Source organism: Canis aureus, chromosome 3 (genome assembly GCF_053574225.1).
Source record: "Canis aureus isolate CA01 chromosome 3, VMU_Caureus_v.1.0, whole genome shotgun sequence".
NCBI classification, from domain to species: domain Eukaryota; kingdom Metazoa; phylum Chordata; class Mammalia; order Carnivora; family Canidae; genus Canis; species Canis aureus.
In genome coordinates this window covers 25,694,867-25,719,412 of record NC_135613.1, presented here as the reverse complement: position 1 = coordinate 25,719,412, position 24,546 = coordinate 25,694,867, and the positions used below count along the sequence as shown (strand labels likewise).

General features: G+C 39.0%; 1 protein-coding gene, 1 long non-coding RNA gene and 1 pseudogene across 6 annotated transcripts in view; 1 reads left to right on the top strand and 2 right to left on the bottom strand.

The window, feature by feature from the left end:
* UBE4B (ubiquitination factor E4B) overlaps positions 1-24,546 on the top strand; it is a 125,190-nt gene that overhangs the window by 68,454 nt on the left and 32,190 nt on the right. For 2 of the 4 annotated variants that reach the window (XM_077891261.1, XM_077891263.1), the window contains 11 exons: positions 161-310; positions 7,159-7,300; positions 8,231-8,331; positions 10,465-10,579; positions 14,844-14,927; positions 18,015-18,071; positions 18,683-18,799; positions 18,904-19,002; positions 19,488-19,601; positions 21,246-21,444; positions 22,986-23,124. In XM_077891261.1, coding sequence (XP_077747387.1) covers positions 161-310; positions 7,159-7,300; positions 8,231-8,331; positions 10,465-10,579; positions 14,844-14,927; positions 18,015-18,071; positions 18,683-18,799; positions 18,904-19,002; positions 19,488-19,601; positions 21,246-21,444; positions 22,986-23,124 — 1,317 coding nt within the window. The remainder of the gene's footprint in view (positions 1-160; positions 311-7,158; positions 7,301-8,230; positions 8,332-10,464; positions 10,580-14,843; positions 14,928-18,014; positions 18,072-18,682; positions 18,800-18,903; positions 19,003-19,487; positions 19,602-21,245; positions 21,445-22,985; positions 23,125-24,546) is intronic. The other 2 variants (XM_077891262.1, XM_077891264.1) reach the window with 1 other exon arrangement.
* Positions 49-23,192, bottom strand: LOC144310382 (uncharacterized). Of its 2 annotated transcripts, XR_013376083.1 has the most exons (6): positions 23,044-23,152; positions 9,934-10,030; positions 7,590-7,784; positions 2,770-2,884; positions 1,670-1,757; positions 49-335 (listed from the first exon to the last, which is right to left on the bottom strand). It is a non-coding gene; the product is annotated as an uncharacterized LOC144310382 (long non-coding RNA). The 2 variants fall into 2 exon arrangements; XR_013376082.1 differs by lacking the exon at positions 9,934-10,030 and having other exon boundaries at positions 23,044-23,192.
* LOC144310381 (DNA repair protein XRCC2 pseudogene) lies at positions 8,828-9,490 on the bottom strand (annotated as a pseudogene).

The following is a 24,546-nucleotide window of genomic DNA, read 5'->3' as shown; positions in this document are numbered from 1 at the left end:
CTGTGCATTTTTGTCATTGAGGTGAATTATTTTTCTGCATGTCAATAATTAGAACTTTTAGCATAACATTTAATTAAAAAGAGACAGCAGTTACAAAAGCTTTTCCACCTCTTGTTTTTCCTTTGTTCCCTGATGACCTTTTTTGCTTTTGTTGTGGTAGTATGTACGACAATCCTTTCTCCTTCCTCTTCCTCGCACTTTCTGGCGACAGTAGTGATGAAGATGAAGAAGATGATGATGATGATGATGATGGTGATGATGAAGGTGGTGGTGGTGGTGATGAGTTTTCTTGTGTCCAGTTTGGGTCCAGGTATCAGAGGAATGGAGTCTTACCCCTGCATGTGCATAGTGCATAGGTGCTTAGGAACTAACTTTTATAAGCCCTCATTTAGGGGCGTGCTTGGAATCTAAACAGGATAGGGTCAGATGGGACAGCCTGGAGAATCAAGATGTGGGGAACTTGCATGTACCGAGGTATTAGGACTTTATCATGGGGAAAAGTGGCATATAGGAAAATCTTCATTGTTGTTGCCTGGTAAGTTTGGAGGAAAACTTATGTGTAATCATTTGTCAGAAACACAAACAACAAATTAAAGATGAGTCATCAAGCTCACCCACCCTAAGATCTGAAATGAGGGACCCTTCATTTATCTGTTGCAAGTGTCCTTGCGAGCTGCCAGATATGAGCAACATGTGAGCAACATGTACTCTGTGGGGCATGTTTTCTTATGTACAGTTGCATGGATTGCTGCTACTTAGGAATGGCAGAGGGACTGGGATCATGCGTGCATATGTGTGTCTTTTTTCCCCCTATCCTCCAGCTCAGTCAGACAATCTGTTGAACAGTGTATGGGGCCATCCTGTCTGTTATTCTGCTTTTACTTCTAACCTTAAATTTCACTGATTACCTCCTTGACCTCAGTGAAGCTAGACCCCTGTTTAGATGGCCTTTGGAATGATAGTAGAGGCTAAAACTTAGTTCATGACGCTGCTGAATGTTTCTCCCTGAAACCCATCTGAAAAAAGACTGCTTGGGTTTTCTAGGTGACTTTGGGCAAGAAAATTTAATAGCACCTTCTATCTGAACCTCTGACTCAGTGTCTTACGATTTTGCTCTTAAATCGAAGTTTCCACTGGACTCATTTGGTATTTGTGCCCAGCAGCTCTGTTCAAAAATAACTGCAGGCTATAAATAGAGACGGCAGTAGGAGTTAGGTACACTTCATTAAATTTGACAGTGTTCAGAAGAATCATTAGAGTATATAAAGAGAGAAAGGAATGTTGGTATAGGGTTGAATATTGATTCAGGAAGGTTGATATTTGTATTAGGTTGAACATTATATTACTGTTTCTCAAGTAAATTTCCCAAAGGTAGAAGTGTCTTTTTCATGTAGGTAAAATCCTACTGCACAATTGCAGTAATGCAGCAGGCATCCTTTAGGAATCAATTTCCATAAATGATAAAAGTGCTTTGTTATCTGTTTTACTGTAAATTATGAGAGAAAGGCTTTCTCTCCCTGGCCTATTTAATTCTAGCTCTCTCACAAAGATACCAGATTGTGTGCTGCTTTTTACTAGCACTAGACTCCTAGCATCTCAGGCTTGTCTCTGATCTAGATGCTATAGCTACACGGAGAAATAACTGTGTATAATAGCTCCAACTACTTACTGAGCATCGTGTGCCAGATCCTGTGCCAGCACTCTGTATACGTTATCCCTTTATCATCACAGCAGCCCTCTCAGTTACTGTAAGGAACCTGGGGGGACAGGAGGTCAGTCACATAACAGTATGTGGCAGGGCCTGAGTCCAGAACTTACCTGCTTCATCACCACACTGTGCTCCCAATGGGACCCGTGTTGTTCTCGTTCCTTACTGGTTATTTCACTGCCGAGTGTTTATGCATGTACCCTGTTCCTTGGCAAGAAAGTACCAGTATTTTACTCGGTAATTACAAAATTCCATTCAGTTGGCAGGTCCTTTGCTGGCTGTTAAAATGGAATCTGATCTATCTAGATTTTGGCAACTTACAGCTTTTGAATAACTACCGAGCAGAATGTAAGAGGATGTGTAAAAATATATAACTGAGTAAGCAAATAGAGGGGAACTCAAGAATGCATGCAGAGTTAGAACAAAGAAGAGGTCACCAAAAATTTTGTTAATTTGAGTGATAAGGAAATAACAGTTATTTTCATTCCCCCTTTCTAATCGATCTTCCCAGTATTTTATTTGCTTTGAAGTAAGCAATTTCAACACTTAGTTAGCTCTTGCCCCAGTAAGATTGATGTTGTGGAAGATCAACAGGGGTCGCATCTGGCCCTTCCTGCTAGCCTGGTGGAGTTGATATGTTACAAATGTTTTTGGAAGTAGTTGGGACATAGGTTTATATGTTAATTATCTATAGTGGAGATGAGAAGGATCTATTTAAAAAAAAAAAAAAGATTTTATTTATTCATGAGAGACACACAAAGAGAGAGGCAGAGACATAGCCAGAGGTAGAAGCAAGCCTCCTGCAGGGAACCTGATGTGGGACTTGATATGAGGACCCTGGGATCACGACCTGAGCCAAAGGCAGATGCCTCAACCACTGAGCCATCCAGGTGCCCCAAGCAGGATCAATTTAAGAAAGGTAGAACTCTAATTCCTGCACCTGTGACGTTTTATAGCCCTTTGTGAAAAGAGTTATATGAATTATAAGGATTGATTTGTTGCAGGAGTGGAATGAGCGAAGTGAGAGAATCATCTTGTAATAAAGATACCATAGCATTTACCCTGAGGAAATTTTTTCGGAGTTGTCTCCTAGGAAATTGATGACGGGAAAGAAATCTGTTTTTAGCTGCTTATAGATACTTCACTGAAGGAGGTAGAATCTTGTATATAGTGAACCTGTGTTAATAGAGAAAGGAAAAATTAGCAAATAGTGAAAAAATGTTAACATTTACCCTCTTGTTTCTGCTGCTCAGTACTGCTTGGAGATGTGGAAAGAGTCCCACCATATGTGTCTCCACATCATCCAGGGATGTTCCTGCTCACACAGAGTAAAAACCAAAGGCTTGCCCTGGTGCACAAGACCCTTTGTGTCATGTACACACACATGCACACGTGTATACAACATGTGAGCATTCCTCCTTTCTGACCTCACTTGGCATATTCCCTGCTGCCTTGGGCCGTTGAACAACTGCCCTCAAGATAGCTGCATGGCTTGCTCCCCTGATGCCCTCGGATCTCGTGTACACACCATCTTAACACACCATCTTACCAGAGGATCGTTTTACACTTTATATAAAGTACACATGCATACTTACTGCCCATCTCTGTTCCATGCTCTACTTTTATTGTTCTTCATAGTATTCCTGTATTGTTTTGGACTGTTCCCCCCGTCTAGAATGTAATCACCGTACCAGCAAGCTCTTGATCTGTTCCATGCATTGTGGTGCCCCCTGGCCTCCCCCACCTCCCCTAGAGCCAACAACAGTGCCGGGAATACAGAAAGCACACTGTGAACATTTGTTCAATGAATTTACTTTGCTTGAACCTGCACAGCTCTGACTTTGCCTTGCATGGAGAAAACACAAAATTCTGGAGCCTGCATTCAAAAAAATGAGTTAAATAGGAGAGAAATTATTCATACCATTATAGAAGAAATTAAACTGTGATGGAATGCTTTCAAGGAATTCGTTTTCTTGGTGCATTATCAAGTGGGATTCAGTGTGCACAGATCTAATGCATATTCGGCTCCCTAGGATGATTTTCACTGTTTTCACAAGACTTCAGGTATATTTCTATTATGCAAAGTAATCAGTTTATTAAATTGGACTATTGATGTAGTTATCAGAAAATGGTTCACAAATTCTTCCCAAAGGAGGTAGAAGTTTGTGGATACTCATAAGATTTGAATATGACATATTTCCAATGCGGTCTCTCCTTTGTCACAGTTGTAAAAGCATCATGAATTTTGTAATAACTTGTTTAGGAAAAAAATGAAATGTTCTTTTAAAACTTTAAGAATGTTTATCAATAGCATGAACATAGACACACAAACATGACACCACTAACTCCTCCAGTGTTGCATGCAAAATCATGACTCCAACGCTTTCTCTTTGAACCTAAAGATCCTTGTGTGTTTTGATCACTAAGACCTGTATGTAGCGCTATCGAGACTGGATGCTTTTCGTGCTAGGGGATCATGATTTTCTTGAGTACCTCTAGGACCAATCCTCTGATTTGTAATCTCTGGATAGATACTGCAGTTTACTCTATATTTCCTATTTGGTTAACTTTTATTTTATCTTTTAGTCTTTTTCTGTTCTTGAAAGTCAACTGAAGTGTTGTTTGGTGTCTGACAGATGATCACCAAAATATATCAACTCCTTTTAGCTTTGAAAATTCTCTGATATGTTCTGGGTGCCTTCCATTGCATCACCTGGTATGAGACAAGCAGTTTTCCACATACATTATCACTTTTCACGTCTTGGTGAAACAGTTATGCATATACCTCACTTGGCTTTGAGGTGTTCACATTTAAGTTAAAATTCAGTGGGATGTGTTGCCTAAGATTGGAGTGTATTTTCAGTGCGTGAGCAGCCACCATGTAAGCATGCTGACTTCGTGCCAATGTTCCTAAGCTGGCTGTGGGTACTGACCCCTGCAGTTGGCAAGGACCTGTTGACATCAAATGTAGGACACTTTTTATTTCAGAAATGTAAAAATGTGAAAAATTTGAGCTTTATTATCAAGGAAATGTATAATTGAAATTTTCATTTTAAACGTGAGGAGGATCTGTTTTCATTGTCTTCTGTTAAAATTAACCTTAGTTACGTCTAGGTAAAGCCTGTGTTGGTCAAGTTTGTCTTGAAGTTCAGTAAATAATGTAGTCACTGGGTTGCTAACGTCAGACAGAAGAGGAAAGGATCACAGATAGCTTGAAACTGAAATTGTGCATTAAAGAAAATCTCTCTTTCCCCTTTCTGCTTTTGGGGATTCACCACACCTCTCATATTTGTGGGTGAGTTTTTCTGTTTTGTTCTCATGCTTTTTTCTCCCTCCTGTGCTTTCTTCTCTCTTCCCTTCTTCAGTCAGACCTTTATTTTATTTTTTTTTTATTTTACTTATTTATTCATGAGAGACCAAGAGAGAGAGTCAGAGACACAGGCAGAAGGAGAAGCAGGCTCCATGCAGGGAGCCTGATGTGGGACTCGATCCCAGGTCTCCAGGACCACACCTTGGGCTGAAGGCGGCGCCAAACCACTGAGCCACCTGGGCTACCCACTGTCAGACCTTTAGAACAGATTGTAGGAATTCAGATTTAGCTAGACTCTGGCCTGAAAGCCTTGGAAGTAAAACTAACACTGTTTTCATCTTTTTAATTTTAATATCACACTTCCCTTTTTTTTTTATTAAAGATTTTATTTATTTATTCACGAGAGACACACAGAGAGAGAAGCAGAGACACAGGCCGAGGGAGAAGCAGGCTCCAATGCAGGGAGCCCAACATGAGACTCAATCCCGGGTCTCCAGGATCATGTCCTGGGCTGAAGGCTGCAGTAAATCGCTGAGCCACCCGGGCTACCCAATATCATATTTTCATTTCAAGGTCAATTATATATCCAGTTGACCCTTGAACAACATAGGTCCACCAATTAGTGGATTTTTTTTTCAATAAATACGATGTAGTACTATAAATGTATTTTCTTTCCTTACAATTTTCTTAATAATATTTTCTCTTCTCTAGTTTAAGAATAATACTTAAGAATAAACTGTAAGAATACAGCACATAATAGGAATACAAAATACATGCTAATCAACTACTATGTTCTTAGTAAGGCTTCTGGTCAACAGTAGGCTGTTAGTAGTTAAGTTGTGCGGGAATCAGAAGGTAAATGCAGTTTTCAGTGGCATGGAGGTGACACCTCAATCCCTATGTTGTTCAAGGGCCAACTGTATTTTTTTTTTTAATTCTAAGGTCAGTTATGTATATATTCCAGAATTAGTTAGGTATATCTATGCACTTACCTGCATAACATATTGCTAATAGCTCAATCTCTATTAGTCCTATTGGTTTCTAACCTTTAACTGACTGCCCCAGTTGAAGTAGGTATAGGTCTTTCAAGTTCATGATATTCTTTCCATCCTTTATCATCTTTCATATATAATTTTTTGGCTACATTTGTTTCTCATTTCCTTTTCATTTCAAAATTCCTAGCCTTTCCCTGTGCCATGATTACTCTCTTTGTATCTTTTGTGTATATCAAATACATTTGTGAGTTAAACATTAGATTTGATATGCGACTTGTTGATGGTTGATCTAAACTTTAATTTCCTCACATCTAATCCTGGAGATAATGTTTGGCTTTGGTCTCAGTGAATAGTTATTACTAATCATAATGCTTCATGTCGTATCCTGCTTATATTTTACAAAGCACTTCCATTTGGTTTCATGTAAGCCTAACTGCAGAGGAGATGAAGTTCTAGGTTCAGGTAATAAGCAAGCAGTACAGCTGGGGTAGGACCCGAGTTTGGATACCCCTATACATGATTTTCATTTTGTTTGTGTTTGCTGTACTACTTTGCCTTTTTCACTGAAAGTTTTGGAAAGGTCTGTGTTAATAACAAATATCTTTATGTCTCCTTCTATAACTGGACAGTTTCCCTTTTTTGGTCCTATTGCCAAATGCTGGATGAAGGCTTTTGAGATTATGCCAGAAGTCATGAGAAGGGGTTCTTTGGTTAGTCCTTATAACCTTACTCCTGATGAGTTTGATGGACAGCAGTAGCATAGTCTGGTTTCAACCTGCAAGCCTGCCTGAGTGAAGCTGCCTGGCTTGGTTGAAGTACACGTGCTGTCCCTCTAAACGCCTAGCCCATAGTAACCCTTCATAGTCCTCCTGGCTTTGTAAGTTGCCATTCCCACTAAGATAAGATGTTGGGTTTCTGATCCAACTCTCTTCTTAGGTGAATGAAATGTTTACTAAAAGTTACTGTTACTGGCTTGGAGCAGAGGAGATGAGTAGTCAGCTCCAACCTTGGCTGCATGGATGTCTGTGCTTTGTCGTGGGTGCGGGGACCCTAACAGGCTTTCTGCTGCAGAAACTCAAACTCGATCACATATAATTTGTTGAGAAGGGGTAAGAATCATCAGTTTTCTTTTCTCTTCTCCAAAGTTTGGGAGCCTCTGGTGGGGCAAGTACTTGGGATTCCTACAGCGACCATTTCACCATTGAGACCTGCAAGGAGACAGACATGCTGAACTACCTCATCGAGTGTTTTGACCGAGTGGGAATAGAGGAAAAAAAAGCACCAAAGGTAATATGAACTAGATCCATTTAAAAACCCGCAAGAACCTGGTTATTTTTTGGATCAATAATCACTCCCCCCCACCCCTGCCATAAGGAACATTCCTTCATTTATTCAGTCAGAAAGATGGTCATCCAGCATGTGTTATGTGCTAGGCACTGTGCTAGGAGCTCAGGGTGAACAAAACATCAGTGAACGAAACAAAGAGCCCCACCCTCCCAGGACTCAACATCCTAGTAGAAGGAAGAAGTGACTGGGGGGAGGGGACACACAAGCACCATTGCCAGCAGTGACTTACCTGGCCCTGACAGCGTCTGATAGTCTGTCACAAATATTTTAATAGCTCACATTTGTGGAGTGCCTGGACTGCCGACGCTGTGCTCGGTCCACAGGGGCTCAGGTTCTCGTGGTTGTTCAGTTAATCCAGTGTCAGATAGGTATTGTTTTTATTGTAGGAAGCAGCAGACAAACCTCAGAGACTTGGAGTGATTGTCTATAATCACATAAAAGTTACAAAAATGGGCTTAAACTCTGGAAGCTATGTTTTTTCTCTTGTTTCATGCTGACTTTATTATTTCATTCCCAGTTCATTGTCCACTTCTTGTTTTCCAAACTCATCCACTTGTCCACCCACTAGTGATACATTTGTGAAGGGCTCCTTTGGGGTTTGTTGCACTTAGAAAAGCAGAGTGGGCGCACCCTGCTGAGATTCCCGCTCAGGCACCTATGCTAGTTCTACTCTCTCTTCTCTGACCAAGGTTTCAGTGGAGGTAACATACATGGATGATACAGTTAGTCTGGCTTGTTGATTATGAGTAGAGCAAGAGAAAAGCCTGCCATTTCCTGGAGACTAATGTCTCCTGACTCCTGTCAGTTTTCAGCAGTACAGGGTTATTTCGTTTGTTTTTGCAGAGTCCTAACCTCTGTCTTTTCTTTCAGATGTGCAGCCAGCCAGCAGTCAGCCAGCTTCTCAGCAACATCCGCTCACAGTGCATATCCCATACTGCGTTAGTCCTACAAGGTTCCCTCACACAACCAAGGTAGGGAAAACCATGTGCATTCATGTTAGCAGGGAGAAGACCCCGCCCATCAGTGGACATCTAGTTGTCCAGCTGAATTGTGCCACCTTGGATAACGCACTTTCTCACCTGGACGGTGAAAGTGGTTGACTGGATGACCCCAGAGGTCCCTTTCCTTCTCTGAAACACTATGAATATACAACAGCCTCTGTCTTTTTTTTTTTTTTTTTATAAAAGTTCATTTTACTTAGGCTGCAACATGTAGATTATTTATTTAGTTTTAAAGCAAGCTTAATATATGGTTAACTTTGATTTATCTTCAACAACCTAAGAACAGAATAACCTGAAGTTTTACTGTACTGGTTTAAGAAATCCTTTCTGGTGGGAAAAATATCCATTCTATATAGAAACATTTATATTCTCCCAGTTTAAAGCTTTATAATTGAATCATTTTAGCCCATTAAAGACTTTTAAAATTTTGCATAGTATTCTGAAAAACATTATTTCATGATCCATTTCAACAAAACTCAATGCCACTTTCTCCAGTAATAAAAATAAACTTTTTTAAACCGTTACTTTTTAAATGACCTGAAACTAAGGAAAATTGGTTGCTGATTTTAAAATCTTCATGTTTGGAGAAAACTATTCTGTGCCTTACTATTTGTTGCCATACCTTACAGAGAGTTAGGGTCTGGAGTCCACATCTGCCTCATTCAGTTGGTTAAAGGCAGAAGGAAGCCCTTCTGTCCAGTTTGAGGTTTTTCTGCCATTATACTTTGTGTTGTTGCAAAAAGAGCTAATGATACTCATTTGTGAGTTTATCTAAGAACTGAGCATATTTCTTGAGAGTAATCTCCTGTAAGTTAACACTTTCACCTCCATTGACATGGTCTATCCAGTAAAAAGCTGATAGGCTATCCAGGATCAAAAAGCAGGACGGGTGGCTACAGACCATAGTTTCTAGTGAGTACAGTGTGAGGAGCACCTGGGTGCTGCTACTGCAGTTCACCAAGAACAGCCTTCTGAGACTTAGCCCCTCGGAGCTTTGGGATAAGTCTATGCTCGAAAATTGTAAGAAGCCAAAGTATATCAAAGTGATCATCTGTATCAATAAGACTTCTATTTCTAGTCCACCTTCCAACTTTAGAAGTATACATCGTGCCGTTAAATAATAAAGCATTTCTAAAACGCTGTTGTCTATAGACCACTGTTGAAATACGTCAGCATCGAGGCAGGAAATTAGTATTTAGTTTAAAAGCAGCTCCTTGAAACCAGAGGAGATAGTTGAAAAAATGTTCAGGTTATCACTTTCCATGTATCATACAGTCATTTTCTGTTACTCAGTAATAGATAACAGGAGTAGAGCAGTTACATTGGGAATCACCTGAAGTATACTACATTATTGATTGTTTGGAGGGTCCCATGAAGGTTTCTAGTTCAATAAAAAGCATTTGTATATTTCATTTCTTTTATGAAAATATCTGAAGGAAAAGTGATGTAAAAACATCTAAGGAAAAAATGTCAGAGTTACAACGTTTATTCATTCTGGTTGTTCTTATATTATTTTCTGTGCCAGAACCATATGTTTTTGAAAATTGTCAAAAAGGAAGAGGAAGAGGGTACCTGGCTGGCTCAGTCAGGGGAGCAGGTGACTCATGATCTCCCAGGGTTGTGAGTTCGAGTACCACATTGTGTATACAGATTACATAAATAAATAAACCTTAAAAGAAAAGAAAAAGGAAGGAAAAGGATAAACATGGAGAAAAACCTAAAAAAATATTCTGTGGTTAAAATTAAGAGTTTTATTTAACAGTCCTCAGCCATTGCTGATCTTTTCAATTGGATGTGGCATAAACAAGTAAAAGAGACATATGATGCTTCATCTTGGGGGGTAATGCTTTATTTTTAAAGGATTAAATGTGGGAAAAGATGAATTCTTTAACATTTTCTATAGTGTCTTATTTAAAAAAAAAGTGATTATTAACAATTTAAGAAGGGTCATCTTTTGCCTAAAACTGTTGTGTAGAATATCTGAGAGAGATTTAAAGTTTGACTTTTGACCGGACACTTCTGCTGGTGTGACAGCCCATGCACCGTGTAGTCACATACTGATGAGCTGAGCCATTGCAGTCCTTGACTTTTGTGGGTTCGCAGGTCCATGCAGCAGCCATCCTTCCTGGTGCCGTATATGCTCTGCAGGAATCTCCCATATGGCTTCATGCAGGAACTGGTGAGAACCACTCACCAGGATGAAGAAGTGTTCAAGCAGGTGAGGTTTTGTGAGTTTGCTACTGAAACTTTTAGCCTAGGAGCTTCTGTGCCAAGGCTTAATTTCTAAAGACACCATATTTTGAAAATTTCTAGGGCAGCCCGTGTAGCTCAGCGGTTTAGCACCTCCTTTTTTTTCTTTTTTTTTTTAAACATTTTGCTTACAAAGATGAATTGCAAGGGAGGTTTTTTTTTTTTTTAATTTATTCATAGAGACACACACAGAGAGAGAGAGAGACGCAGAGACACAGGCAGAGGGAGAAGCAGGCTCCATGCAGGGAGCCCGATGTGGGACTCGATCCCTGGTCTCCAGGATCACGCCCCGGGTTGCAGGCGGCGCCAAACCACTGCGCCACTGGGGCTGCCTGGTTTAGCGCCTCCTTTGGCCCAGGGTGTGATCCTGGAGACCCGGGATCAAGTCCCATGTCGAACTCCCTGTGTGAAGCCTGGTTCTCCCTCTGCCTCTCTCTCTCTCTGTGTCTCTTATGAATAAATAAAACTCTTTAAAAAAAAAGAAAACTTCTGTTTCACAATTTGAACATGCATGTGTTATTTGCTCAGAGAGATCTACCTGAACTTCTTTCTTGAGATAATCAGATTGACAGCTGCATTCAAATCATTTGTCTATTTCAAGCAGTCAAGCATAGAGCATTTTAACAAGTGCTAAGTGCTTGAAAGGCAAGAATTATAGGAGCTTTTAACACAAGAATACTAAGAGATGGCATAAGACACAATGTGCACAATGTGCATTTGCCAGTTGAGTCATATTGAAAATTAGTTCTCCAAGTTTACAAAAAAGAAATTAGTAAACCAGCAACAAAGTTAGTTCAGTGCAGTCTGCATACCACACAGAATCTTTTGTCTTTTCACCACTAAACTGGGAATGATGTCTCCTATCTTGCTAATTACTTCTTTCTTTTTAAGTATCATAATTTTTATCTCACTGTGTGAAGTCATGTGAAAATGCAGATATGGGTTATTTAGTAATAAACTTATTTCTTTAGTCTCGAGGGTTTCTTCCGAGGTGAAACTTCGGCTTCCATTTGGTTGCGATCTTCCCACCTGTGTTGTGATGTGAGCACTTTGTCACGGCAACTTTCGCACATGCAATTTCCCATGATGGAAGGATTTTTATGACATTTTCTTACAATTCACCATATGATTGTTTCTTTCTATACAGAAGAACAGAGGCAATAGCGATAAACGATACGATTCCTTTTCATCTGTATTTATAACTAATATTATTCATAACTATTAATTCTAAAGCCTTTGAAATCTCAGGAATTGTGTTTTTAGCAGTTTCCAAAATATTGTAAAAGAAGAATCCCAAAGCAAAACTCCAAGTTAGTATCATGATTGTGTCAGGAATTCATCAACTACTTTTCTTAGGTGATAGTCTTGTTGCAGGAATACTCAAGGCAGCATAGTGAGCTTTTCATCTCTGGAAGAAGTGAACTCCGATGAGAATAGATAACTGTTGGGGCACCTGGGTGGTTCACCCAATTAAGTGTCTGGCTCTTGATCGTGGTCATGGAATCAAGTCCTGTGTCAAGCTCCATGCTGGGCATGGAGACTGCTTAAGAAAAAAAGAAAAGAAAGAAAAGAAGTAACCATCTTGGAAGGTTTAAGTGGTGCCCTTTGTTGTATGTATGATGTGCATTCATTAGAATACTTGTCCGAGGCACCCAGTTGGCTCAATCAGTGGAGTGTGCGACTCTTGATCTTGGGGTTGTGAGTTTGAGCCCCACATTGGATGTGGAGAAATCTTAAATAAAATCTTTAAAAAAAATTAGAATACTTCCCCTATTATACAAGACATCATTTGAGGAACTCAGAGCTTTAGCTCTATAAAATCAGCCCAGTGATCAGCTAAAAGGTGTGTTACTCCTATTTTATTCATAAAGAAACTTACACAGAGGTTATGAAGTGACCTCTTTAAAAAAAAATTGAGATGAAATCCATGTAACATAAAATGAACCAATCCAAGGATGCCTGGATACTCAGTTGTTGAGCGTCTGCCTTCAGCTCAGGGTGTGATCCTGGGTCCGGGGATCAAGTCCCACATCGGGCTCCCTGCAAGGAACCTGCTTCTCTGTCTATGTGTCTCTGCCTCTCTCTCTCTGTGTCTCTCACAAATAAATTTAAAAGAAATCTTTAAAAAAAAAAAATTAACTGGGCAGCCCCCGTGGCACAGCGGTTTAGCACCGCCTGCAGCCCGGGGTGTGATCCTGGAGACCCGGAATCGAGTCCCACATCAGGCTCCCTGCATGGAGCCTGCTTCTCCCTTTGCCTGTGTCTCTGCCTCTCTCTCTGTGTGTCTCTCATGAATAATTAAATAATTTAAAAAATAAAAAAAAATTAACCAATCCAGTGCCATTTAGTGCATTCACAGTGTTGTGTACCCACTGTTTTTTTTTTTTCCCCTTAGAGAGAGAGAGCCAGGAGGGAGAGGCAGAGAGAGAAAATCTTAAGTGGAACCCATCTCGAGGCTTGATCTCATGACTCTGAGATCACAACCTGAACTGAAATCAAGAGTCTGTCGCTTAACCAACTGAGCCACCCAGGAGCCTCCACTATTTCTTTCTAATCATAGTATTTTGATGCCTTTTCTGCCACTCACTCCAGAACACTCCTCCTTGTCTGTCTTCGTGTTACCTTGTGTTTTTTTTCTAGACAGAAAGGACGAGTGAATTGAAAACAGCATTTCACCTTTTTGTCTTAAGAGTTTGGCACGTGTGAACTATTAAATCTATTTAACTATTAAGTCTTCTTTTAATATTGGAAATATTCACAGATAAATAAATAGAAATAAATAGCTAGAATTTAGGGTTGGAGATGAATACTTGTATTTTTTGTCGTTACTCGAAGGTGTATATTTGAAAACGAGAGTCATTTAAAAAATGGAAGTCACACAAATAGTTTAATGCTTGACTATTTGAAAAATATTATAGTTAGTAATACCTTGTCTCTTGTAAATGAAATCCTACCTGCCAAAGAGGGTAAGTCTACTAGAAAATGTAAAGATGTTTTGCTTTATAGTATTCTGAGAAAAAAAATGTTGAAATTTTTCTAGATGAACCAATTATAAAATTTATTTTGATGATTTGAGTTGTATTTTTCTTGATTGTCATTTTGTCATTCCCCCATCCCTACGTTTAAGCTTTACCTATCCATTTTTAGCTTAGCTTCTGATAGCATGTTGTTACTTCTACCCTCATGGTTTAACTTGCAAAAACTGGTATGATCTCTTCCAGAGCTATCTTGTTATCTCAAGACACTCCACAGACACTTTGTAATCAAGGCACCTTTTTAATTTTTTTAAATCCTGTGTTCCTTAAATGACCAAGCTGCTCAATATAATGGGATGAAATTAGAAGGAAAGGGAATTTTTTAGATTTTCTGGTGGCTTTATAGAGCACTCCCATTTCAACTTGTTGGTATTCGGATTGTCAGCTGTTGTTTATACCATCTTCTACTTGATACTAGTCTTGAACCAACTCCCTAAATGAGTCAGTCAGTTAGTGTGTTGAGACATTGTAGATGAGTTGTTCGCAAATCTTGCATGGAGAAAACGTGCCCTGGTGTTGATGGTAAACTTATAAAAATAAATATGAGTGCCCATAAGCTCTGGCATCATATTAGTGTATTAATTATACCACAAATGGAGGTAAGTCATTCTAGTCAAGTTTCTTTTTGCATTTTCAACATTTACCAGCTGTTTGCTTTACGTAGTTACGGTTAATATAATGATAATGATATCCATTACTGGTTTGTTTTTCTTGTTCTTTTCCAAATAAACACAGAAAGATGGAAAAAATCAGATGAAAGTGGGAAAGTGTGAAGAATTTTTTAAGATACTGATAGATTTTCTTTACAGATTGTAGGTGCTTGGTAATCAGAAACCTATTTATTGCCAAGATAGAATTTAGTTGATTAGGACGAGGACCCCTGGGGACTCCTATAGTATAGACTCAAAAACTATGAGTTTCTTCTGAGTCACTCTGAGTCCTTCCAGAGAATTAGGGCTCACCAGATCCTGTTACTTCTGGAAAAGTCAGCTATATTACTTTATGATTATCCTTGTCGAAGGATAGAGCCATACTCCGTGGCTGGATACTAGACTCTTTTATAAACAAAACAGCTTTTCTTTGGGGGAAGGTAGAAATGCCTAGACATTCAGATTCAGCACTTTATTTAACATGCCTCCTGAAGTTTTCTGAAGTTTTCCTAAATTTACATTTCTGATCTTTTTTTTTTTCTTACAGATCTTTATCCCCATTTTACAAGGCCTGGCTCTCGCTGCCAAAGAGTGCTCCCTCGATAGTGACTACTTTAAGTACCCCCTCATGGTAATCCTTTGTTCTTTTTCTTTAAGACATTCAGTAGACACTTTCTTCCAGCTGAATTGAGCATACACTTTTCTTTCAGGTAATCAGCCATGTATTCACATTTAAAACCTGAAAGTATTGTCTTAGCCATGTAGTGTTTGGTGTGCAGTGAGAGGCATCAAGGAAGAGTGGGAGCAGCCTAGACAGATTCCACACATGCGAGCCCTAGGTGGGAGAATCAGTGCTGCAAGTGCCAGAATGCACTTTGCACTTTGCTTGACCATATAGCTCATGAAAATGATGCCACTTGCTGATATCCTTCTGATTCTCCTGGCAATTGGGCATACCGTAACTGGAATGAAATTTTGTTATTTAAAAAAACATGATTTTAAATGCAAGTCAAAAGGCAGACTTCTAGGGCACCAGGTGACTCAGTGGTTGAGCAGCTGCCTTCTGCTCGGCTCAGGTCATGATCTCAGGGTTCCAGGGTCGAGTCCTGCATTGCTCTCCCTGCAGGAAGTCTGCTTCTCCCTCTGCCTATGTCTCTGCCAGTCTCTGTATTTCTCATGAATAAATAAATTAAAATCTTTTTTTTTTAAGATTTTATTTATTTATTCATGAGAGACACAGAGAGAGAGAGAGAGAGAGAGAGAGAGAGAGAGGCAGAGACACAGGGAGAGGGAGAAGTAGGCTCCATGCAGGGAGCTTGACGTGGGACTCGATCCTCGGTCTCCAGAATCACACCCTGGGCTGCAGGCGGCACTAAACCGCTGCGCCACCAGGGCCACCCTCTTTTTTTTTTTTTTTTTGTTTTGAAGACAGATTTAAACTAGGAAATGTAATCCAGCTTTATGCAATGACTTTGTACAGAAAAATCTCATAGCAATATTCTTGTTCCCCTCCCCCATTTCCTTGAAGCTTCCTGTGGAAAGCAGACCTGCTCAGCTCCTTTAGGCACCTACAACAAGCATAAATTGTGGACAACCTTTGCCCCACATTCTCACGGAGGGCCTTGACTGCTGTGAATATACCAGAACCAGGCAGAAAAGATACTTTTCTGAATTGGCTTCTAGGAAATTTGGGGAGAAAAACACTTTGACGTCTGACTAAATATTTTTCACTCTAGAATATGAAGGAAAAGGGGCTCCTGGGTGGCTCAGTCTATTAAGCAGCTGCCTTGAGCTCAGGTCATGATCCTGGGGTCCTGGAATCAAACCCCACATTGGGCTCCCTGCTCAGTGGGGAAGTCTGCTTCCCCCTCTCCCTCTGCCTCTGTGATCTCTCTTGCTCACTTTCAAATAAATAAAATCTTTAAAAAAATAGAATATGAAGGAGAAAATATCAAAATACAAAATTAGCTAATGTAATGAATAAATATAATCTTGTATAAATTGAGGCCCTGGTTAAATCTATATTTTTACTTTGGTTGTTCCTTTTACTCTATTGACTTAATTCCATTTTACCATTAAGTCAGTACTCACTGATGACCTAGGCTGTGCCAGACACTGGGAATGATTAGACAAGGCACCTCTCTACTAGTTGCTCCTGACCCACTGCTAACCTTAAGGCCACAAAAGCACAAATCATCACACCATGATAAATGCTAACACAGAGGTATACACAAAGGGTGCATGTCTCAGTTTTAATCAAAATGGAGCTAAGAGACTAAGATAGTGCTGGGAAATTAGAAGGCAAAAAAATAACTTTGAATGGATGTATGTCTGGGCTCTTCCTACTGCCCATGCCATTCGAGTTTCTAATAAAATTTTGTTAATCCCTATGCATTATTCTGTGTGTGCCAGATGAAAGGAAGTGAAGCCATCTGATTGTTTGAGCTCAGTGATGAAATATTTGAGTGCACATTAATTATCAGCAGATGATGTAAATGTTCCTTCACAGAATTGTTAGCTTTTCTGTTGCAGTCTAAACTGGCTCGATGTTTCAGCTTTTGGGTCAGATATCAACAAAATGTTCTTCTTGGTCAAAAGACAAAGGCCTCCATTATGACAGACAATAGTTTTATTTTGTACCATTATTGATGCTCATACAGCCGAGGGAGTGCAGTACACAGAAGGACAATGGGAGCAGGAAGAGGAAGACCACTGGAGCTAGAGTCAGAAACAACTGTGATTATTCTCTGGCTCAGTGCATCCTAATGCTGTCATACCCTGGGATTACCTGCAGATATTTTTAAAACACCTGATGCCTAGCTTCCCACACACTGTGATTCCATACATTATGGGTGTGGTGAGGATGGGGCCTGGCATTGGGCCTTCCAACCTCCCCTGGTGATCTTAATGGACAGCACGGTTTGAGAACCCCTGCACTGCTCAGTGAGAACCTTTCCTTCTCAGAGGCACCTCAAAGACATGTCAGTGCCTAAATGCACTGACTCAGAAGTAGCTTCCATTGGCTGGCTCGGGAATTCTGGTGGCTATGTTCACAGCACAGAAAATTAAACTCACTCTTTGGTTGGAATACACGAGCTGTGTTAAACTGTGTTTATGTCCCTAAAAGCTCTTTTTCCTGATTCTCTAATGTAAAAATGATTGGAGCTCCAAAGGAAAATGTTGGAGTTGTCAAAAATATCAGAGCTCTTGAAACCAAGTAATACTTTTAAACATGTTCTGAATTTGGTAGCTTATTAGGTAGTAATTATTTATAGTTTAGCACTGGCAAAACTAGCCATCTAGAGTTTATGAAGCATATCTTTGACATGGAAAGATGTTATGTGAAAAAATCACTTTTTGTAAAAATATATGCATTGATTTCAATGTGTATATGTACAAAAATATGTCTGGAAAGCTGTAAACCAAGATATCAGTAGAGGTTATCGATTAGGGTAAAGTTTATGAGTGATTCTTAGTTTCATTTTGTATTTCTGTTTTATCTGAACATTTTTTTATGATGTGCAGGTGTTAACTTATCAGAAAAGCAGTAAAGCTGTTAGTATTTTGGAAGGAATGTATATGTATTTATAACAGCATTAAAGCTGTTCCTTGGTGTTACACATAGTAGTCAGTTTAAGATGGAATACATTTAAATGACACTTTCTGATCATAAATAAATAGATAAATCAATAAATGACACGTCTGACCTTATTTCTAGGCTTTAGGTGAGCTTTGTGAAACCAAGTTTGGGAAGACACACCCCGTGTGCAATTTGGTGAGTGCTTCCCCGATGGACTTGCACATATTCAATGAATGTGTAACTCAGAAGATATCCCTTTAAAGTAACATTATGTGAAAAAACAGCCCTTAGAGGACATTTTAGATTAGATGCAGGTAACACGTCTGGGTGGCTCTCAGTTAAAATGGTTAACCCTGTGTGTGTTACTGTGTAAGATGAAGTTATTTATTTTCTTCTGTGATTTTTGTACAAGTATTATGCAACTAGGGGAATAAATCCTATGGGAAAATTTACTTGAGTCCTTTGATAGTGTAAAAATAGTTCATCTGAACTCTATCAAAGAGCTTCTCGAAACATCAGAATTAAAAAGACTATCTTGTAAAAAAAAAAAAAAAAAAAAAGACTATCTTGTGAAAATGTAGAGGATTTGGAGGCTTTTCCTCCTCCATCTGAGATGAGAAAATACCAACAGAGATCCTAGGATTCTAGCACATTTGCAAGCTTTGGGTTTTTGTGTTAACCATCAGCCATTGTACTGATGGCTGAGAACCAGCTGAACAGGTTGGCTGTTGAGAACTCTGTTCATGACATTTTTCCCTCACTTGCCGGCTTAGTAGTTTGACTCGCTTCTTCTATTTTTTGCGCAGGTGGCTTCTTTGCCCTTGTGGTTGCCGAAATCCTTAAGCCCTGGCTCTGGGCGGGAGCTGCAGAGACTCTCTTATTTGGGAGCTTTCTTTAGCTTCTCAGTCTTTGCGGAAGATGACGTAAGTACAGTGGCCACTTGGACTTTGCTGCTCTTATGCTCAGATTCCTTCCCAAACAAACATCATAATCATATATCAATGGAATTTTCCCCTTCTCTTTCCAGGCTAAAGTGGTTGAAAAATATTTCTCAGGGCCTGCCATTACCCTGGAAAACACTCGCGTGGTCAGCCAATCACTGCAGCATTACTTGGAGCTGGGAAGGGTAGGTGTTTGGTAAATGAATTCAAAGGACAAGTAACAGAGAGTTGTATATATATAACCTGTGTCTTGAGTAATACCTGCCACAACAGTACTATGTGGTATCACTGGGCACTGGTTTTGAGGCTAGTGGACATGCTCTGTCTCTATCCTCTCTCTCTCATAGGCTTGTAAAACCTAAGAGTGAGTGAGTGCTGTTAGTTTGCACATACTCCTTGATGACTCATGTGTCCCAAGTATAGATTGATAGTCTTAAGTCCTGAGACTTTCAGCAGCAAAATTATGGACAAATGACGTGTAGTTAAGGTAATTTTGAGCCTGTCCTGAAAAGACCATAGCAAGGGCCATTTTATTAAAACTATAACTACCTGCCTCCCCCACTCCAGAGAGAAGGGGGGGAAGAAGCCTCACTGTTCTTGAAGTCAAAAGGAATAGTTTTTAAAATTGAGTCTTAATTTTTTTTTTCTTCTTTTCTAAAATAAATTCCAGCAAGAGCTTTTCAAGATTCTGCATAGTATTCTGTTAAACGGTGAGACCCGTGAGGCCGCTCTTGGTTACATGGCAGCTGTCGTCAATGCCAATATGAAGAAAGCACAGATGCAGGTAGGATTCCAAAAGACTTCTTTTATTGATTCACTAAATTCATTCATCTAACTTGTACTTACTCGGTACCAACCAGGTATTGTTCTAGGAAATGGAGACATTATATATTGAGCAGGATAGAAGGACTTCCTACCTCTGTGCCACCTATGTTCCAAAGGCTAAATGAGTAGATGTATAAATATATTATTTCAAGGGCACCTGGGTGGCTCAGGCAGTTAAGCTTCTGCGTTTGGCTCTGGTCACAATCCCAGGGTCCTGGGATTGAGCCCCGCATTAGACTCCCTTCTTGGTGAGGAGCCTGCTTCTTCCTCTCCCTCTTCTGCTCCCCCTGCTTGTGCTCTTTCTCCCTCTCTGTCAAATAAATAAAATCTTAAATAAATATATTATTTCAGGCAGTTGTAAAAGTCTGTGAAGCAAATAAAGCAAGGTAGAGGACTCGAGAATGACCATGGAAGTACCAGAAGGAAGGTACAGGAGTGATTTTTGATCAAGTGGTAGGGAAGATGCCTTTAAAGAGGTGATGTTTGATCAGAGACCTGCTGATGTGAAAGTCAGCCATTACAAGGCTGGGAAGAGTTTTCTAGACACATGTAAGGCACCAAGGTGAGAATGACCTAGCTTTGGAACAAACCCTACACGCAGACTTCAGTGGCTGGAGGGTAATATACAGGAGGGAGAGTGGCGAGTCATGGGCTAATGGGGCAGGCAGTGGCTTCATCAGGTGGGGGCTGACGTGCTGAGAACTGTAATGAGAAACCACTGAGGGGTTTTGCAGCAAGGAAACCACCAAATGTGTTGTGTGGAGAATGGACTAAGGTGGGAGGAGGGTCAGAAGCAGACCTGAGGAGACCAGTTACAAGGTTAAAAGTGTATCAGATCTGGTGAGGAACAATCGCCTGGACTTACTTTGCAAGCACAGAGAAGTTAAAAGGGAATCTTTCCTATGTTACTAAAAAGTAATGGTGAATGATGTGACATTTCTACTCAGAAAAAGAAGAAAGGTATAGAGAAGAGATCACCTGGGTTTCCTGCTGGCCCCAGCTACCATTTCCCGATAGTGGGACCATAGACATTTATTTGTGCCTCAGTTTCCTACATGCTAAATGGGGGTGATAATGGTACCTAACTCTAGGTTTACTATCCATAATGCTGTTGAACAGTGCCTGGTGCACCATGGACACACAACTAATGGTAACTACCATCATTATAATTGTTATGTTATTAATATAGGACTTCATTAATGATGTGGACCAGAAAAACTGGTAGTGGTGCTGAGTGAAACTAGGGTTTTGATGTTCTTGATGGGAAATAAAGAAGAGAAAGGAAGCAACATTTACTGTGTTTCTGCTTAGTTAATTTTAAAGATCTTGGGCGAATCATTTAACTCTCTGAGCCTTAGTTTCTCCCTCTGTAAAATTAACAGTATCACAGACTTCCAAGGTCTTTCCAGAGATTCAGTAAACATATTAAATGCTTCACAGAGGATTTCTACTCCATGAGAGGGCACCTGCTGGGAGAATAACAGTGACCATATATGTCCTCTCACCAGCTTTGGGATGAATATCTGGTCTCCTTTTTTATAAAATTGTGCCAAAATTTCCATTTAAATCATTATTCTAAATATCTTTTTTTCATAATCCACAGACAGATGATAGATTGGTATCTACAGATGGATTCATGCTGAATTTCCTTTGGGTGCTGCAGCAGCTAAGTACAAAGATCAAGTTAGAGACGGTGGATCCCACGTATATATTCCACCCAAGGTGTCGGATTACTCTTCCTAATGACGAGACGAGAGTGAATGCTACAATGGAGGATGTGAATGACTGGCTGGCTGAACTTTGTGAGTGACATTGCTCATTGTGAGGTCATTAAAATGCTGCCCTTTTATTTAAAAACTTTTTGTAAACTTATTTTATTTGGATGCTAATGATTCCTCACAAATTATTATTTTCTCTTCAGAAAATGAATTTATGAGCCAGAGACACACAATAAAAATTAATGCAATAAAAAAGTTCTTATTTGGCTTAGCCAAAGTCAAATGGATACATAGAACAAGTAGAAAGAAATACTACTATTCAGAGTAAAACAAAAAAAGAAAGAAAAAGAAATATAATAAAAATAATAGCAGAGACTTAATTATGATAAAGATTTTATATATACCAATTAAACTTCTCATAAAATATTGCATAGATCTTGATGAATTTGTTCGTATTAAAATATGAATCTTTTAAAGGTATTACAATTGTTGATCTTTTTCCTTTCTATGTTATAAAGCATGTTAATGACAGACATCAAAACCCTATGGTGTTTATTTTTTAAATATTATAAAGTCATTCATGGAATAGGATAGAGATTCCATGCTTACCAGGCAGCATCATGATCAGATGGGTGCATATATTACAGAAAAACATGTAAACTATAATAAGAAGTAAGTAGCTGATGAACAATAAAGTTAGTATTTGATTAGTGTCATTTGAATGGGTAGCCACTGATATCATCTTGGAATCATATCATGGACTAGTAAATTCCAGAAGAATCAATGGGTTAAACATTTAAAAATATATATGTGTGTGTGTATATACATGTGTGTATATATACACATGTATACACATATTTTATGTATATGTGTGTATATACATATATGTATATATGTATACACATGTATATACACATATATGCTTTATTTTATATACATACTTTATTTTATGTACATATGTGTATATATATAAAATAATAAAACATGAAAACACCAAATAGAGGATTTGACTCAGCCATGAGGGAAATAAATTTATAATGATTTAGGAAATGAAGCATATCATCAGACAATATGTATATACAGTATCTTAATAGATAAATGTTTTTTGTAGAGGGAGACAAAATGAATATGTAAAATTTAAAAATGGGGCAAAATATGTGTCATATGTTTAATAGAATCGTGTTTTTCAAAATGTAAAACTTTAATAAATGTATAAGGCCCAAACTAAATTCTACCAAAAGACAGTTTTTTTTCTTTTGGGAAAAAATGAAAGCAGTGCATATCATAGAAAATAAAATATACTTGTTGAAAAATATACATACTAATAGGAATTAGATACAAATTGAAGGGAATTCAGATTACTATTGTATATCTGTAAATAATCCAAAAACAGGGGTACCTGGCTGGCTTAGTGGTGGAGCCTGCAACTCTTGATCTCAGGGTTGTGAATTCGAGCCCCACATTGGGTGTAGAGATTACTTAAAAATAAAATCTTTAAATAAATAAATAGATAATCCAGAAACAAAGTGATAAGATATTTAGGGAGTTATGTTAATTTTTATTTATTTATTTATTTATTTATTTATTTATTTATTTATTTATTTATTTTATGTTATTTTTCCTAGATGGAGACCAGCCTCCATTTTCTGAGCCGAAATTTCCTACAGAATGCTTTTTTCTTACCCTGCATGCCCACCACCTCTCCATTCTGCCAAGCTGCCGTCGCTATATCCGTAGACTGCGGGCCATCCGGGAGCTCAATAGGTATGTACCTGAGTCCATGTCCTGGGGTTGCCTGAGGAACCACCTGCTCTCATAAAGCAAGCAGTTCCATTGTGACCAGTAGATTTGAATGTGGGGAGTACATAGATTGCAGTGCAACATCTGCTTCTACTTCCACATCCATGGTCCTCAGTCGACCAGAGTTCTTTAGGTGGCAGAGTGACCCAACCTTGATTTCTAAGAGTTCTCAACACTTGGAATGTGGTTACTAGGCTTCCATTAACTGAGCATGGTGTTGACCAGGAGGCCCTTTAAAGGATCTCCTGGATTCTAAGACCTATACTCCTTCTTCCCTGGATTCTGAAACAGTAACTCTAGTCTCCCTTAATGAATGAGATAATTTACTCCTGCCATCATGTAATTGCCTTTTTTGCATGTTGTCCTATAGCGTAAGGAACCCAGAATGGCCAGATAGTAGCCTCAGTTTCCAATTCATTAGCACCATCGTGTTTCTTAATCTAAGCATTTTCCCCCATGTACCAACGCCTCCAAATATACAAATCACAGGAACAGGAAGGAAGCAAACACATTCTGAATAGGTCCTCTGGAATAATAATAGTGTAGCCACTGCATTTGGTCCAGGGCCTATGTACACATCTGGCTGTGAGAAAAAGTATGTCATATCTACATCTGTAACTCTATCTCTGTATATCTGTCCTGATAGTCACCTGTTAGTGCTGATGCTTACTCTGTAGATACTTTAAGATTTTCTTCCTACATATATTTGTGTTGTTTCAAATGATGCCAGTTTTCTTTCTTACACTTTTTTTCTGTGCCTTAGTGTACTGGCTATAATTTCTGGTACAATCTTGAATAGAGGCAACTTTCTTGAAATTTTTCTGTTGTTCTAATTTAATAGAGGAAAGTTTTTTTGTATATCCTCTATTGCCAGATGAAGAACATTTCCCATTATTTCTAGTATTTTTATTTTTATTTTTTTTAATTTTAATTTTTTTTTTTTTTTTTTTTTTTTTATGATAGTCACAGAGAGAGAGAGAGAGAGAGGCAGAGACATAGGCAGAGGGAGAAGCAGGCTCCATGCACCGGGAGCCCGACGTGGGATTCGATCCCAGGTCTCCAGGATCATGCCCTGGGCCAAAGGCAGGCGCTAAACTGCTGCACCACCCAGGGATCCCTCTAGTATTTTTTTTTTTATTTCTAGTATTCTAAAAGTGTTTTATTCCTAACAGAAGTTGAATTTTAAAATACTTCTATAGCTGTTAAGAGATCAGAAAATTTTTTCTCTATTCTGTTAATGTGGTTGAATTGTATCAACTAATTTTCTGATAGTAAACCAGCTTCTCATTCCTGAAATGAATTCAGCTTTTATATTATTGCTTTTGTGACTCCTTGGATATTTAGTTTGCTAATATTCTGCTTAGGATTTTTGAGTCTGTGTTCAAA